The sequence below is a fragment of the Vigna umbellata genome, chromosome 11, assembly GCF_029865625.1.
Source record: "Vigna umbellata cultivar VRB3 chromosome 11, Vumbellata_1.0, whole genome shotgun sequence".
Taxonomy (NCBI): Eukaryota; Viridiplantae; Streptophyta; class Magnoliopsida; order Fabales; family Fabaceae; genus Vigna; species Vigna umbellata.
This window is the reverse complement of record NC_142175.1, coordinates 29,829,875-29,847,685: the sequence shown is the minus strand read 5'-3', so window position 1 is coordinate 29,847,685 and position 17,811 is coordinate 29,829,875. Positions and strand designations below refer to the sequence as shown.

At 33.2% G+C, this 17,811-nt stretch overlaps 2 protein-coding genes across 4 annotated transcripts; both read right to left on the bottom strand.

Moving 5' to 3' along the window:
• Positions 1-1,284: 1,284 nt before the first annotated feature.
• LOC148191474 (small ribosomal subunit protein uS2-like) lies at positions 1,285-3,241 on the bottom strand. 2 transcript variants are annotated; one of them, XM_088102575.1, is made up of 5 exons: positions 2,990-3,241; positions 2,596-2,858; positions 2,172-2,369; positions 1,820-2,042; positions 1,285-1,591 (listed from the first exon to the last, which is right to left on the bottom strand). In XM_088102575.1, exons 1-5 carry the CDS (start codon positions 3,138-3,140, stop codon positions 1,497-1,499), a joined length of 930 nt encoding a protein of 309 aa, XP_087958701.1. In that variant the 5' UTR covers positions 3,141-3,241; the 3' UTR covers positions 1,285-1,496. The 2 variants fall into 2 exon arrangements, with proteins under 2 accessions (XP_087958701.1, XP_087958702.1); XM_088102576.1 differs by having other exon boundaries at positions 1,285-1,600; positions 2,990-3,240.
• A 3,036-nt stretch (positions 3,242-6,277) lies between these two features.
• Positions 6,278-17,607, bottom strand: LOC148191473 (phosphoinositide phosphatase SAC2-like). Of its 2 annotated transcripts, none has more exons than XM_088101522.1 (16): positions 16,840-17,607; positions 14,382-14,586; positions 14,113-14,278; positions 13,235-13,460; positions 12,723-12,799; positions 12,456-12,643; positions 12,270-12,367; positions 12,024-12,157; positions 11,812-11,943; positions 11,054-11,420; positions 10,357-10,478; positions 10,093-10,206; positions 9,456-9,629; positions 8,337-8,489; positions 7,418-7,502; positions 6,278-6,853 (listed from the first exon to the last, which is right to left on the bottom strand). In XM_088101522.1, the coding sequence occupies exons 1-16, from the start codon at positions 16,948-16,950 to the stop codon at positions 6,752-6,754; spliced, it is 2,454 nt and encodes an 817-aa protein (XP_087957648.1). In that variant the 5' UTR covers positions 16,951-17,607; the 3' UTR covers positions 6,278-6,751. The 2 variants fall into 2 exon arrangements, with proteins under 2 accessions (XP_087957648.1, XP_087957649.1); XM_088101523.1 differs by having other exon boundaries at positions 11,812-11,940; positions 16,840-17,606.
• Between the last annotated feature and the right edge of the window lie 204 nt (positions 17,608-17,811).

Here is a 17,811-nt window from a genome sequence, read left to right as displayed (position 1 = left end):
AAAAAATCTTATTATTAGACTTTCAGTTTAGATTGGTTTGTCTTTAACTTTTAGTATGAATAGATTTGTCTTGATCTTTGGCCAAATCGACTAAGTTGACCTTAGTCCAGATTCACTCATTTCAACCTTTAATCTAAACTAACTTGACTTGAACTTAAACCCAAATCAACCTAAGTTAGACTGACCAATACCTTCGACTCAGAATGCATCAGTCTCAGCCTTCGACCTAGGCTAGTTGTGTCGACATTCACCTTAGGTCGGTTTGTCTCGAGCATTGCCCCTATTTGGCTCATCTTGACCTTCGGTCTGAATCCAACCGTCTCGACCATTGGCTAATGGTGGGTATGAATTTGGGTTGGAGTCGACTGGACTGAATTTCGCCAAGTTTTAATTAAGACTAACTCAACTGAATTCAGCCAAATTTTAACTAAGACCGACTCAGCTAAATTTCAATAGGGTCAACTCCATTGAATCTAGCCAAAATACAATCGAGGTTGACTCGGTCATATTTTGCCTAAGGTTTTAGGGTTTGAGATTTTGGGTTCTTTAGGGCTTTTGGTTTTTAGGGTTCAAGGTTTTTAGTGTTTAGGACTTTTAGGATTTATGGTGGTGTAAGGTGTAGGGTTTGAAGGTTTAAGGGTTTAGGTGTAAAGTGTAAGATGTAGTGTTTAAAGTTTAGAGTGTATGATTTAAGGTTTAGAGTGTAAGATTTATGTTTTAGGGTGTAAGATTTATGTTTTAAGGTTGAGGGTCCAAGATCCGGGATTTAGGGTTTGGGATTGAGAATTTGAGAGTTAGGGTTTAGAGGTTTGGATTTGGAGTTTTGGGATTTTGATTTAGGGTTTGAGGTTGACACATTTTGATACAGTTGCTAAACATTTTTGATACAGTCAAAATCTTGTAAACTAAACAAATTCAAATCTAGAGGCTGACTAAATTTGCTTGGTATTAGCACTATGAAGTTTGAGATCTTACGTTTAAGCTTGCAATCTTCCTCGGCGTAGTGAACATCTGAACATCTATTTATGCTAAATGACGCCATCTCTTTACATGTCTACATACAATACTACTTTCAGGGATACTTATTCAATATCAATACCCCCATTCTCCATTAAGCATGCAGAAAAATTCAACGTACATGAAGATCGAAAACAAAGGCATACAGTGAAAAGGAAAAGGCAATTCCCAGTAAAGGTTCTATAAAAATGTATCATCTTCGCCAAATTAGATTTCCATGAACTGCTCCTGTATAGAACCTAGGATCTCGGTTCCACAATCACGAAATATTCGAAATACTCAATATAAATTAAGGGTAACGAAGTTCCACAAACATCATATTACCTAACATTCAAGAACCATGTTTGTTAATAATAATATTTCTGACACTCAAACCAAAAAACAAGTTCCTTTCTACAAAAAAACTGATCCATATTTTACTTCCAAAGAGTAAACTAAATTGCAAGACGGGGCAAAATCATAGCATCAAAAACAATAATTTAATCCCAGCCACTTGCTTGGACAGATTCAACTCCGGAAGGAGGAAGAGGGATTTGTTGTGGTGGTGGAACAGCCTCGCCCCAATCTCCTGCAGCTGCAATTTCTAAACAAAAAATGAATGCAAAGATCCAGACATCACAAATGTACACGCATTTTGTATTTGCATCATGTCACAAATTAAAAAAAAAAAAGACAACCAAAACGAAAAGTAACAGATGCAATGATCAGTCAACATTAACGATGACAATATACATAAAACAATAGAATACGTAAAATAACTCAGTTTAGTTTAGTGTATGGTTAAAACAAATTAATGACGTACCGGGTGCATCTGTAGAGGCTGGTGCTCCCCAGTTGACGCCAGGTACAGCGGGAATAGGTTGTGGAACTGCATCTGTCCACGATTGATCAATTGTACCGGGCCACTGGCCATCAGAAGCAATAGCACCAGGATTATAGTCAGTGATGGCATAATCACCAGCAGGAGCTTCCTCCTCCTCTTGTTGCTTAGCCTCCTCTGGTTCTCTATAGAAGAACAAGTCCACCTGCATCAAACAAAAGATTAAGAAAACAATCTCCTTCAATATCCTCCCAAAAATCTGCCTCTCTCCAAATTATACCCAATAAGCTCATTAACAATGCCACTAAGAAAAGTCAACCAAGAAAATACTTACCATAACATCCCATTTGAGGCCAGGACGAATGGTACCCCTCATTTGCAACACCATCCTGGCAAGAAGCCAAAAGAGACACCCAATGCTGTGTTTGCCCTTGTTGTTGGCAGGAATCCCAATGTCCACATACCTCATGGGTGAGTCAGTGTCACAGAAAGCAATGGTTGGAATGTTTCCAAGAGCACCTTCCTTAATGGGCTGCAAAATAAACCCATATATATTAAAATCACAAAACAGGCAACATCAAGGAAAGAAAAACATGAAACATAAAAACCCAAAAATCCTTATCCCAAGAGGGGTTGTCCGCAAAACATGAATCAACAATCACCATTCTATTAAGGAAAATTAGACTAACTACCAAATCAAATGAAGCTAAAGTCAAACATATGCATTTCACATATTACTGTTTAAGTTGAACATGAACCTGATGATCTGTTCTGGGATCCGTAAGGATAAGGAGGCGAGGCTCGCTAAAAGAGGTTTGGAGCTGATTGGTAAAGGTACCAGGAGTATGCCTTCCAGCAATGGCATGAGCACCAGTGTACTGAGCAAACTTGAGAACCGCTCTCTGACCATAAGGGCGAGCAGATTGCACAATAATATCCTGAGGGTTCTCAATTGCAACGATAACCCTAGCAGCAAGTTGAAGCTTCTCCCATGTCTTACCAAGGTTGATAATGTAAATACCTAATACCAAATCCACACCACAACAATTCAAAACCATACTCCCATCCTGCATCTATCGCAGATTCAAAATTGTATAACACGACGCGGCTGTCTATTGTATAACGATAGAGATAAAAAAAAATGTTAGTTACCGTCGTTGCGGCGCTTGAAGATGTAGCGCTCCATTTGAAAATCACAGTTTTTGGTGCCGAGGTGAACGTCGGCTGCCAACATCATCTGGATGTCGGTTTCCTTTGGAGAGAGCTGGCGCGGCGGAGCAGCGGCGTTGGTTGTGGCGGCCATGGCTATGTTAACTCCGAAACAAGAGCTCGAAAATCCTAGTGTTTCAGAGAGTGCAGATAGGACCTCAGAAGAGAAACCGCGCGCCGCAGAAGTTTCGCCAGTGAGTTTTACTTTTTTTAGGCTAACGGGTCAGTCAACCAGCAGGCCCAATTAAAAGATGGACAACCAACGAACAAGCCCAGTAACAGAAGGCCAACCAATGAGCACGACTAATAAAAAGGATTGTTTTCGAGAACATTATTTCTTTGTCTGAAATTAACCTTTGTTTAAATTGAAATAGTGAGTGATGTAAGTTCACTACTATAATATATATATATATATATATATATATATATATATATATATATATATATATATATATATATATATATATATATATATGGTTTAACTTCCATGTTTTAATTTACAAAATATCCTCATCCAGTAATCTTAATAACATAATTTATTGTATAAGTTAAGCAACAAGTTAGATTAGATACAAATATATATTTACCATTTGACTCGAAAAAAAATCATTTATTACTAGTTGGATATTTGTTTAAAAAAATATTTGCAAGTTTAAAAAAATATGTAAATATTCGTAAATATCCAAAAATATTTAAAAATTATATTTTATTAACTTTTAAAATTAAATTAAATTTTAATTTTAATTAAATTTAACTTAATAAATATAATTAGATTTTAATTTTAATTAAATTTAACTTAATAAAATATATATTAAATTTTTATTTTTATGTATCTAATCTTCTTTCAAACAACTTAAGTTAGAAATAAATACATTAAAAGAAGGTAAAGATTACAACCTTACAAGAACACTTGTATAACATTAACCTTTAATAAAACAAAAACAGTTATTTATGATAATATTACACACAGGCATCCTACAAACCTTGTCTACACCGCAAGTCAGAATCACAAATTAGATTTACAGCAAAAGTAAGAAACAAAAACACCTTAGTTCAGATTTTGAATACAAAAAACCATAGTCCTTCACTCATTAGCCTCATCCAACCATTGCTTGAATCCTTGTAGACTTGATTTTAACACGTTGATGTTCTTTGTCTTCCAAGAATGTTTACTTGTTTTCTTTCCTTTCACACCAGTATTCTGAATGTCTATTATTTTATTTGAAAATGAAACTAAACTCATTTATATACAAAAACACAATTATAAAAATTTTAATCAATTATGTCAATAATATAATTGATTAAAACAGATAACCAACTTTTTTACATGTATTTTTAACCTATTTAACAATTAGTTAATAACCTAATAATCCTAACTTCTTCAAATAGGAAATCATCAAAAATATTTTTCAAATTTTAAAAATAATAAAAAGTAAGATAGATTAATGTCAAATGAATATAAAGAATTTGTGTCAAATTTTTTTATCTGAAAATGATATATTAATACAAATTTTTTGATAATGTTTTAATACAGTATATACGTCTCATTTTTTTCATTAAGTTTAGATCACAATAACAAATAAATAATAAGTCAATAAAAAATGACACGTATATTATATTAAAATATTGTAAAAAATTATGTGTCAAAATATATTTTTTTCTGTTACATAAAAAAAAGTTATGCAAAAATACTATAATTTATTCACTAACATATATAATTTTGTGTTCATTTATTACCTCTCATGTAATCATCTATTCATATCAACATCTCAATCACTTAACTTTACTTCAAAAAAAGATTTGTGTTGAATTAAATTAAGAGATTCCCATATGTTACACCACATTTTAAGTTGTCATACCAACAAATCTATATAATACCAGCATATCTACCATGTGCCAAGATAAATCCTTATGACTTATGATAAATATGTAATTGTTTTTACATATTAGGTCATAAAAATTACCTAAAAATTATCTTCTATTCTTACCATTTAGATATTTTCTTCTCTATCAACCCAATATCAACAAAAGTTAAGATATTTATATACAATATCAAATTTCACATACAACTTAAACATTTCGACATTATATTCTCTTCCTGAAAATAATTATATTTATAACCAATCACATGTCATATTACAATACAATCATCATATATTGTTATTCATACACATCTCAACTCAACTCATATTTCGTTCCATATAATACATAATTTACATTATATATTTCAATTTCTATATATATTTCATTCCACATAATACATAATTCACATAATAACTCATATTTCAAATTTACCATTCAAAACCATGTATCCCAACATAAAATAAATATCAATAAATTTTAATTCAACAATCATCACGCTATAATGACAATTTTATAAATATATAGTGAAATATAAACAACATTGCATTTATAAACATTTAGAAGCATGTTATTTAAAGCGTATAAAAACGTTCATTTTATTCGAAAAATTAAGCGTTTCTAAATTCTCCTACTCCCCCTCACCATTATGCTTACTCGCTCAGCCAATGATCATTGTTGCTCAATGAACAGGTTTTCAATAAATTGAATTTTTCCAATAACTAAATCTCAAGATTTTCAAATAAAGAAATTTTACATATGTGGGGAAACAATTAAACAAAATTACATATTGTATCAAATTATTCTTAAAAAATGTTTCAATTTTTTTTCATAAACATAATTGAGTTATTTATTTATGAATAAATCTATTTTTAACTATATTACTCACCTGCAAATATTTCGATTTTAACTACCAAAACATACAACATTTATCTAACTCGATTAAAATATTCTTAAACTGGCTTTTTCGTGTCTTCAAATTTAAGATATTTTTAATTAATTTATACTTAATAAGAAAGTTAGTTTATAAGTTTTATTGTGTTTTCAAAATTATCGTAACAGTTTTTTAGATTTATCATTTACTGTTGACTGATAAGAGACCAAGAGTCTTAAAAAAAATAGTTTTATACTTTTGGATTTGAGTTTATTTAATTTTTCAAAATGAAAAATTATATGAGCTAATTCAATGAAGAATGTTTTAAATGGTAAAAAAATGTTCAAAGGGTGGCAACGTTACTCAAATTGAATAAAAAATTTATCATTGATCTTCATCTCTCGTAAATTGCTTGCAAAAATGCACACCTTTCTGCACTTTCCTCCTCACTGCCTCGTTTGAAAGAACAGATACTTAAAAAAGCTTAACCAGCTTAATTTTTATTTAAAGAAAACTTTATATATAGAAAAGTTATTTCCTCTCTCTCCAGCCTCTCATAACATCTGTTCAAAGCCAAAGGAAATAGAACCTCAAATATCCAAAGGAACCAAAAATGTTGTCTGCATATGATTTATTGAACAGTTATAACCTCAGAAGCAGCTATGCATTTTTTGGTTTTTCACTTTAAATTATGTACAGAGTTGATGATGATGATATTGCGGTAAGTTTTGGGAGGAAGAAAAATGAATTACCTATTAACATCTACCGTTACCTCCCAAATGGATGCTATTGAAGGAAAACTATAATGAGTAACTCAAATGTTGTTGCCCCCATGAACAAAACTCAGCCTGTCAGCTGCTGCCACTGCTATTTGTCTGCTTTTGGATGATGATATTCTTACCATTTTTTATTTATGTACAGCAAGTCAGAAGCCCCCAAATCCTTCGGATGGGATCATAATAGTTAAGACACTATATTCTCCAAGCAAAATGCATCTCTTCTTCATTTACCCAACGTTCAAACCTTTCACTGTACTTCCTATCTTTGTTCAGTTCTTCTGCACTCTGCCTTCCCTGAAATACATTCAAGCAGATTTTAGCCACCACTTGGCTTCATGCAAGACAAGAATGTACTAAACATCATTGAAAAATGTCTTTAACACCAACATTCACATGTGTTGTCTCGGACTTTACATGAGAATGTGTGATTGGATGGTAGGATAAATTGGTTTTACACTGACATTGGACATTTATCATAGTTGAATGTAGGAAAATGAATGTACTTATACAGTTTGATTCTGAGAATTTTTAGTGCAGAAGATGGTAGAGGATTTGTGGTAAAAATTGAGGTCCCAGTTGCTGAAACTAGGCTCTCAATACTTGTAAATATAATGCTAATGTATTTGCATTGTCAAGTTGATCTTCTAAGTTCTAAACACAAGTTCAGAAGCAAATGTGATATTCAGAACAATTTATAGGGCATACAAGAATTACAGACAGAAAGGCCCTATTGTTGTTTAAGGCTTTGAAGTTATCTTCCTTTGTTTCTTCTTAGAAAACTCTTAGTGAATCATATTTCGTCCTCAGAGGAAGTGATATGTTATTCAGTAATGGCTCTGCAAACTAACATACACTGACCTTAAGGCTGGATCCAGATTCACTAGCAGATGTCTCGGTGGTTACTAGTTCATTTGCGATATTCTCCGAGGAGATGCTGGTTGACCTGTAAAACCAACAACATTGGCATTTGTCAACAACAAAACCTTGAAAAATGCAGACTAATCCCGAGCTCAAGAACGGGGTTTTTACTCCAAAATATTGATATTACTTAAATTTCTCGACTGTTTTTATTCAAATATACAGCAAAACAAGCATTGAAAAGAAAAAGATAAGAACTTCTTACTACTTCTTCATTGTCCTTCAACAATAACAACAAAGTCATGTGCCAGTGGGTGAGCACTTAGTCTGAGAATCCATTGAGGACTTTGCACATGGTGCAAGTATTGCTCACTCTAAGAAAACAACTAAAAAGGAAATCCATCCCCTCCTAATTTCACTTGAGGATTCACTTCAGTACAAAACCCAAGACTAACATTTTACTACAATCTAAAGATAAAATCCTTTCACTAATATGCTCAATTGAAAGAGGTGAGTGAAGGTTTCCAGATATAACACCAGATAGACACTTTAACATTTGCTAAGCTAGATAAAATGCTTTCCCTCCCTCTAATTATCTCCCCTAAAGTCAAAATCTTGCTTCCCATAAGTCATAATTGCACAATATCTGGGTATTGCATAAAGAAAAGGAAGGCACAACTCCATCACTCTCTCCTCATCAAAATTTTAATTCAAAGATGAACCTCACAAATTCAATGAAATATACAATTCTGTAATAAAAGCATTCTTATTCACTCACCCATTTAACATGTGCCTCTGCACCTTTGATCAAAGATTCAAGGAAAGCATAACACAATGGTGAAGAAAAGACCATAGTTTAAAATCACTGTAATTAAAGATGGCAAGGGTATGTGATTACTAATCAAAGTTTTAGAACTACCTTTCAAGTAATTCCTCTTCACAGGAATTTCCAGAAGAAGAAAGCCAGTCCACATCAAGGAAATTGGAGCAGTCACATGCATCACCATGTTCATCGTAACAAATATGACCACTCTCACAATTTTTGCCCTTGACCATTCCTCCGTATATCTGCCTGTATGATTTGAAAAAACAAAAACGGTCAAAAAACTTGGATTTATTTAGTAAATCATATCAGCTCAAACTATGGAGCATAGTACACATAAAAGACCAGGTTACTAAGGTGCCTGACTCATTCTCCTCTATATTCTCTTGTGAAGGGCAAATCAAATGTAACAAAAACAAGATACGTTATTATTAACAAATCTGAAATAAGCACTCAGTAGTAGTAGTATTTACAAAAGATTAAGGCAGCAGCTTATTATTTTACACTTCTTTAAAAAAATTGCTTCTAACAAACTTGGAGTAGAAAAAACCTACCACCTAGCAAAATATGATGCTGTCATGCTGACCCGTGTTAAATAAGTTTGGGAACTTTAAAATATTTAAAACACTTGAAATTATAGGAATTTAGATGAGACTGAAATATATCTTAGTGATGTGATACATCATACAAAAAACACTAATCCCTCTTTATGACATAATATTTCTCTAATAAGGAAATAATCATTATACATGATGAAACTTGAAAACCACTTCTAAGAGAACATCTAAAAATAAGATACTCTATAAAACAAATAAAAATGACACAAGAATCTTCTAAGTAATAATGCTTAAGGAAGGGTTTCCTGGGGATACACAAAAATCTTTCATTTCTCCTCCCACAATTAAAATATAATAAAAAATTCCAGACAGTCGTGAGGTTTGCATGAAATACTTTTTAAACAAGAGATTATGTGGGCCTAATCCACCCTCCTTTACAGGACCTAGTGCCCTACAAAGCATGTAGCAACTGATAGCATGGTTCCTCCTACGACCCTAGATAACCTATCATATAATTCAGTAGAGTGAATGCAGTTCAAATAAGAAACCCAGTTCTGCCTAACTCTGAGGCTGTGTTATTATCAAATTTTCAGCTGGCCTTTCAGATAAGTTACATTACGTGCCTTAATTTAGCATGCAAAATGCCAACTTAGCATACCTGCAATGACAAATATCACTTCCACAAATAAAGATATCCGGCGTAGATCCCAAGCGGAAATGCTTATCAGGTTTTTCAGATGATTCCTGACAATTTGTATCATTCAAGTTCCTAATGGAAGCATCACTTTCACCGAGAATGTTACCATCTGATAGAGATCTCGTAATAGTTGACCTGCCAATATAAAGGAAAAGCGTCAATCTTCTCACAAAGAAATACTTAAAGACAATATCATTTAATAAAATCCACAAGGAACAAATAACTTGTACTCATTTGCTTTCATCCTCAAAAGACAAGAGTAAATTTGAGATTACGCTTTGCCTATATAATATTTCTATTACATAGATTTTAAGTCAAAGCAAACACCATCAATACTACTGAAACTACATACACTGATTTGAAAAGGTATTCTCTCACTCAAATCATCAATATCTATCTATATGCTTGAACAATATTTTCAGCTTGAGAATCACGCTCAAAGTTAAAAGATGGATCCAAACAGAAAAATTATAACTGAAGTTTGTCAAAAAATATCAGAAGTTCATATATGCGAATTAAATTCTTGAAAATTTAAAACTCAACGCTTGATTAAATGAAAAGGACAAAAACTAGTGCAACTCAATAATCCACTCGTTACCTAATGCTGCCATCTGTTAAATAAAGGCCACGTCTCTTGACAGCGTAATACTGATCTGAATCAAGCTCCCACAGTGCTGGTTTTCCCTGTTGCGGCTGAAAATGACCCAAGAATCTGACCCAAACAATAACATAAACAACAATAGCCATCTCATTTTAATACACTCCACTTACAAAAACTGCTTGTGTTTACTCTATAAACCATATTAGATATGGAAACAATTGTGCAAAAATACAATTAAACAAATGGGCTTATTTAGCTTACAAGTTAATTGCTTTTTGTTTATCACCATCTAAATATGTGTTGTTGTAATAACGTTGTAGGGTTCGAATAAATTCCTGGGACTGTGTTGCTGCCTTCCATTGACCTCTTCTTTCAGAAAATATCTAAATAGCATCCCAATCACAATATAAAGGAGTGAGCGGTAATCACTAATCAGAAAAAAATTTCATGCAAGGAAAACATAACAAGTGGCAAATTTAGATCTCCCTTTCAAAACTTTGGGAAAATTGTGATGGCCTCTCTAGTAAATTAATCATTAAGGTTAAATATCAATGGTTGTTTGAGCTATTTCAGAACTTTTAAATAAACTTTTAGGTCCTTTAAACAACTATAATTCAGTATCTTGATTAGGGTTTTGCCAAGGTTATAAAATAATCCAGATTCAGTATAAGTTTTAAAAATATAGGGAGCCTATTTAAACAAGAATTATGTAATAGTAATAACTGCATGCATACAATCAACCAAACCAACAACAAATTAAACACTATAGCAGAAAGTTGTGAATCAAATACATGTCTGGAAAAAGAGGCATATGTTCACTGGAGACAACCTAATAAAAGCAACAAGCTTGCAGCTTAGATTAACTTGCGTCATTTTGGATTCCATCTTACACTTTGGACGCAGTCATGCAGAATTTCTGAATGGTATAAAGTCAAAACTCCTAAACTAGAGAGATTACCTTGTTGTGTGCTGCAGAACCCCCATATTGAAAGGCTAATGTGTCTCCCATGGACTCATAGACTTCCATTAATTCCCCAGCCAAAGGGTTATCAAGATCAATATGTTCAGATTCAATAAATCCTAAAACTTGAAGCTGACGTCCAAGTGCAGCCAGTCCATAAGCATATTGAGCAACATTGGTACGATCTAAACAGTCTATGCAGTTAGTCCTCAACACCCCGGATTGAAGCATCTGGGGTTTGACACTGTAATCTTTGTTCTCATCATCCCTATAATAACAGTTGCTAATTTCTGTTTCTGTATCAACATTATTCTTATTTATGTTGGCTTCTTCTGTGATACAGTGATCAATGACATTGTTATTCCTGCATTATATTACAAAAAAGATCATCAACAAATGATAGTAAAAAAACAACCATTCATGAGTTTTTACCTAACAGCTTATGCTTTTAGAAGACTTGGTGCACAACACAATTTCAAAACTTTCAGGACTAAAAGGTTTCAACACATGGTAGGATCAGCATGTGCATTGTCTGTGCTTCAGGCCCAGAAAGCTCATTCACAATGGGCATTTTACTTAAGATATTAATTAAAAAATACAAGAATCTTCACCTAATAGCTCAAGCTTTTTGAGGGAGTTACTCCATGACAAATAATATTAGTAGCAATAACATCGAGGCAAAAACAATTGTAGAGTAATCAAATGAAATGTCAAGTTGCATAATTAGTACAAAAGTAAACTGGACCGAAACTTACTCAGAGTAGGAATATTGGGATAATCCATCTAGCCTCATATTTGGGGTCACTGGAGAGTAGAAGATGCCTGTCAGCTTCAGAGCATATGCAGCCACTTTTCCCAGCTGTCCCAATACATTAGTAGCTTTGCTGCTAAAGGTCATTGATTTAATAAAATAACACCCCATGAATAAACCTGAACCGGATGGACAAAAAAGGGAAGAGTAAGTTACCATCTTGAATGCCGATGCAGATCCCAATGAAGGAACCTCAAGCGATCTTCCCCGCTCAAACTTTTATTAATATACCTAACGGCATTTGCAAACTCGGCTCGCAGAATAGTTTCTCGAGGCCTCTTCTCACGTGTCTTAAACAGAGAAGACAAAAGAATATATAAGGTAGAAAATCTTTTGGTTTAGAGAAATGGAAAAGAAAAGAAACTTGCTTAACGGTTCAGTTACATATATGGAAATGCCTACCTTTATCAAGTTCAGAATAATAATTGGCTTTCCATATCTTTTGACAAGATTATCAAAATGAAGTCTTGTGGCCTCATAAGTAGAGTCCTTTCTTGATACTGAAGAAAAGTAAAGAAAATGAGCAATCAGCACAAATTTTAAAACAAAATAAGTAGCAGAGGATAGTTGCTTCCATATCATACATACATATAATGTCCGGTTTTATATTCAATCTAGAGGCTTCCTGAGACCAGAACAGAGGGATTGAACCCCTGTTCTGCACCACGGAACTGATTTGCATAGGGTGTCCATCACGAGCTTCTGTAAAGACTATCTGCTCTGTCTCAACATCATTAGCTACTCTACCCTTTTCATTAACTCCTCGTTTCAAATATCTGCACAAGTGCATTGATATGAAATAAAATGCAATTTTAATCTTAACAAACATGAGAAAAGCCTAAAAAATATATAAACCTGGTCCCAGCATAATGCCGTGAGCGCCTAGCAATGATAGTCAAGTTGAACTCACTGTCAGATATGGAAAGTTTGACCTACATACCATAACGCTTGTCAACAAGATAACTTTCTTGGAATACGTAATACTAGTATTTTTCTAGCACTACTAAGATGAATCTAGAAGCCAATAAATGAGTAACCATTAAAAGTTAGTCAGCAATAAAATGTTAGAAAAACTTCCTAAGGTAAATTTAATCAAACCTGGACTTGAGGAATGAATTTCCCAATGTAGTACAACTAAAAAACTAATAATTTATGGTTTAATAAATGCAGCATGAACTATATTAAAGGAAATGCAAACAAATAAGATTAGTTTCACTCCACAGAAAAATTGGTGTTAGCTACTCAAATCATATATCAGGCTAAGAAACAGGTAAAACATTCACGACTCACTAGCAATACCATTAACTACAGTGGTTACCTTCAAAAAATATCTGTTAGTTAGCCAACAAAGAAAATTTCAAATGTACCTGTTTAAAAAATCCATGTACTAAGGCTACAGTCCATGAAGTATTCTGGAGATTATTCCTGATTCCACGAGTCAAGAACTCATTCCAAACAAAAAGGGTATCATATAGTGATTGCCCTGTAGTATTATGATCAGATAAGTTGCGTTGAAGACTAAACATAACATTGTAGGAGTAGCTGAAAAAGAAGTCCTTCGCAAGATCCACACTGCATAGAAGCTTCTTGTATCTAAATCACCACAGAAGAAAGAGCAAAGCCCATTAATAAGATGGTTTTTACATAAATAAATAAAAGTGAAAGAAATTGATTGAAATCAACTTATGAAACCGATAACTCTAACCAAACGTATCAAAAAATTAAAAATAAAGTGATCTCCCAGTTGAACTTGAAACCTTGGCAATACCTTCTCTCAATCAAAAAGTTACATAACAGCAATGAAGATTGCTCCTGTACATTTGCAGGAAATTAAATGACAATAAATGTAGAACAAAGGAGGTATACACTATACAATATACATATTACATGACTCCAAAACCTTGAAGAAGCATTACTGATTCTATTTCACAACTAAGAGATGATTAAAGTGTACCACAGAAAGAAAGATGAGAAGGTTGCTCTGAAGAAGCCCACATTGTGGATACAGACTGAAGAGAGACAATCAACATATACAGTACACATAAACACTCCAAAATGTATAATTTCAACACAACTATGCTCTAACAGAATGTTTTAACAGCGCAGTGTAATGAACTCAATAAAAAATTGTAATTCATAACATCTAAGTACAATGGAAAAAGTATACTTCTCAACGCTACACTCTACATTTCTCTTTAAATTTGCCATAGACACATTACAATTACATGCAAAATTGACTAAAGACCTGTTCTCATCCTTAGAATAAGCCATTTTGGATCGCACGGTAGAATGTGGAATTGGAACCATTTCGCTCTTTGTGATAGCATATATATTGTGACCACAGATTGTGCCGATCTTCCTTCGCTTCGTTATAAGCAGCATGTAATATGGTTCAAGAAATTTGATAAATCCTAATCACATGAAAAAAATTATTATCTATTCTGATGAAAATGGTGGGGAACAAGCCTAGGATAATAATAACAATTTAGATCTTATACAGAAATAGAAAAATACCAATGATTCCATAGCAAGTTGTTACAAATTTAAGCCCTCCTGTAGACTTGTTTCCTTCATGTACCCGCCTCAGAAGGTCACAACACTCAATTTCTGAGTATATTGCTGAATCTTCAACGATATTCAATTCAGATGGTTCCAATCTGTCAATCTTTAAGACCCTCCAAAATGTTCTGTTTTTGTCTCTTCCGATCATGTAAAATTTCTGAGTGTAGAAAAGTTGTAAGACCACAATGATAGTGCTTTGTAGTTATATTATGTGCATAGACAAAAATTTTAAAAAATATTAATAAAGGAAAAGAACACCTCGGCTAACATTCTGTGTAGCACTAATAAAAACAACTAAATTTAATGGCAAACTTATTTCTAAAACAATTGAAAGTAGTTTTATTTTCTAACATAACAAAAACCAGCATAATAGTCATTTAATGCATACAGGTGTCAAGGGATGGTGTCAATATGAACCTAAATGTCAAATGAGAAATAGTTTTACTTAGTTCAGATTTAGAGGGTGGGTTTTAAGCACTATGCAGTTTCCAGACATTGTGACAATGCCACATTGAGCATGCAAGGTTATAAACAATTGCATACATATTACATGTTGCGCATGGAATGTATATGAAATGAGCAATTTATTGCTTGAACCAGACACTACGCTTTCTGTAAACCCAAACAACTTCAGAAGGTGTCATTCTCACATAGTTATAACATAATAAATCCAAAGTAGAAAACGAAAACAACATTCTACCCAGAGAACAACAATCAACATCATTATATTACCATTTCAAACAAAAAGGATGGTTGATAGACCAAGAGACAATGATGTGAAAGCACGTGACAAATGAGGGTGACATGAGTGAGAAGATCAAGTGATTAACGTCAAACAAAATTCAGATGCTAACTCTATCAACCTTTCTCATTTAGGTCTCGTTTCCCACTAAAACAGTTTAATTATATTGTTTTTTATTCTACATTTTTTCACTTTTGCTCCGATTTAATCGAAGCTTCTGAACAAGGCTACTCATTTTTTTCGAGATTGAGGGGAATAAGACAGAACATACCAGCAGTGGCTTTAGACAGAAAAAACAAAAATATGTGAGAGTGGAGGCAAATGAAGGTGACAGGATCTATAAGAAACAAGAAGTGAAATTTAATTCTTTCCTTTTTAGGTCTCCTTTCCTGAATAAGAATGTAACACTTTAATAAAATGATTTTAGTTAACTTTTTTTTCCTTTGCCCCATTTTCATAAAAATTTCTGGATATATTTAGAAGGCTACTCAATTTTGCATTACAGAGGAGAGCAGGACAAAATGGACAAGCAATGGCTTTGAGATGGAAAACATAAACGATGTGAAAGTAAGACATAAATGAAGGTGACACATTCATGAGAAGATTAACATTGACAACTTTACTTTATTTTCCTTCAAGGTCGGTCTCATTTTCCTGAATAAGAATGTAGCAGTTTAGTTCAATAATTAAGGTTCCTTTTCTTACCTTTATCCCTTTTCATCAAAATTTCTGCATATATTTCACATCATTTTTTTTGGGATAGAGGGTAGTATGAGAAGAACAGAAATGAAGTGGCCACCTTTTCATGACAAACTTCAGCAATTTCGAATTCCAAAATAAAAAACTGAAACCAAAATATATTCCAGATCCGACCAGATGCATGAAATTGATGAAAGAAAATAAAAAAACAATAACCCTGGTTTCCCAATGAATGCTTGTTAAACACTCAATCAGTAGATATCACAAAATTTTGCAGTAAGATCCAATGAATTTGGTGTCAACAAGCTCAAAGTGGACAACAAAGTTTAGGTGTTTAATAATCCATTATACACAAGTAAACCAAAAATATTTAGGGGGAAAATAAACAAAAGGCAGTGTAAACATAGTCAGACAATAAATACAATCTAAAAACAGTGGGGTTAAAGAAGTCCACGAACAGTTGTTCTGCAAATCATTTAATACTGACATTTATTTAACCTCACAAGCATCATGACGAAAACAAATGAAAGTTACAAATAACTACTTTGAATGATTGAAGTCAGGCACAACTCATCAATGCCTTATGGTGAAACGAAATCCACAAGAATCCAGACAAGACAATAGCTCATAAAACCAATCTCACAAGGACATGTATCCAAATCCCAAATGGAAAGCTCCTCATATAGAAAACCAAACTTTCCACATGACTTTGGTTCCTTTTCCCAATGCAAAAACATTATGATTCATCGCTGAATTTGTGCACATAATCATGAATTCGACAAGGGAAAGAAAGGAAAGAAATTCAAGAATCAAACCCAAACAAAACAACATCTTAAATCTTAAATCAATAAAAGAAAAAATAAACATGCTGAACTGAAAAGAAATTCATATCTAGATCATGGTCAAAAAATAATGTATCTGTAACACACAAATCATTGATTTGAAAGAAAAAAGATTAGACGTATTTACCGAGCGAGTCTCATAGAGCCTGAACTTCTGCATATAACAAGACTTAAGGTCGGCTTCATCTGCAACAGCATCGTTCTTCTGCAGCTTCTCCTTTGTTGAATTTGAATCCATCTTCACAATTCAGATCCCGAGCCTCAAGAAGCTCGGGTTTCCAATGAGATCACCAGCAGAAAATTCGAAAAAAATCACCAACAAAGAGCTTCTGTTTGATCAAACAGAAGCTCTTCGCGCTTCCAAACACAAACAAAAAAGCACAACAAAACTCCCCCCAAAAGGCCAAGAACTTTACATCAAACACAAGCTCCAGAATACACACACCCACAAGAACTACAATACAAATCTCAAAAATTTACATCCAATGGCACATATAAAATTCCCTTAACAAAGACAATGACACCAAAAATTCAAAAGGGACAAAAAATGAAAATTAAAAAGAGAGGTTCAATTGAATCAAATCAGAAACCAAGGAGAAAGGAGGAAAAAAGCAGCTTTTTTTATGAATCTAAGAGAGTGGATGGTTTTGGGGAATGGAGAAGAAGCAGGAGCAGCTTTTGGGTCTCAGATGAAAAGGAGGTGAAAATGAGATTGTCAGGGAAGGAAGCAGAGAGGAGAAGAAAGCCACTGCATCCACACACAAAAAATAAAATTAAAAAGAAAACAAAATGAATGAATGAATGAAAATCATAATGAGAGATGCAAAGCAGTAAAACAATTTTAAAAGACAAAATTGGTGTTTTCTCTGGTTTGCGTGTTCGCATTTTCTCTCTCTACCTGTGTTCCAAAAAATTTGTCAGCATATGTGAAATGTGTGACGTTTTTCTCTCTCTTTTTTCTTAATTGTTTTTGAACCTTCTCTTTCTTTTTTAATACCAAAATAAATTTTCAATCATCTTAATTAAGATTAATTAGCTGTGTAACTGATTTTAATTATTATATTTTAATGATTTTTGTCCTAAAATACAGTTATTTAAT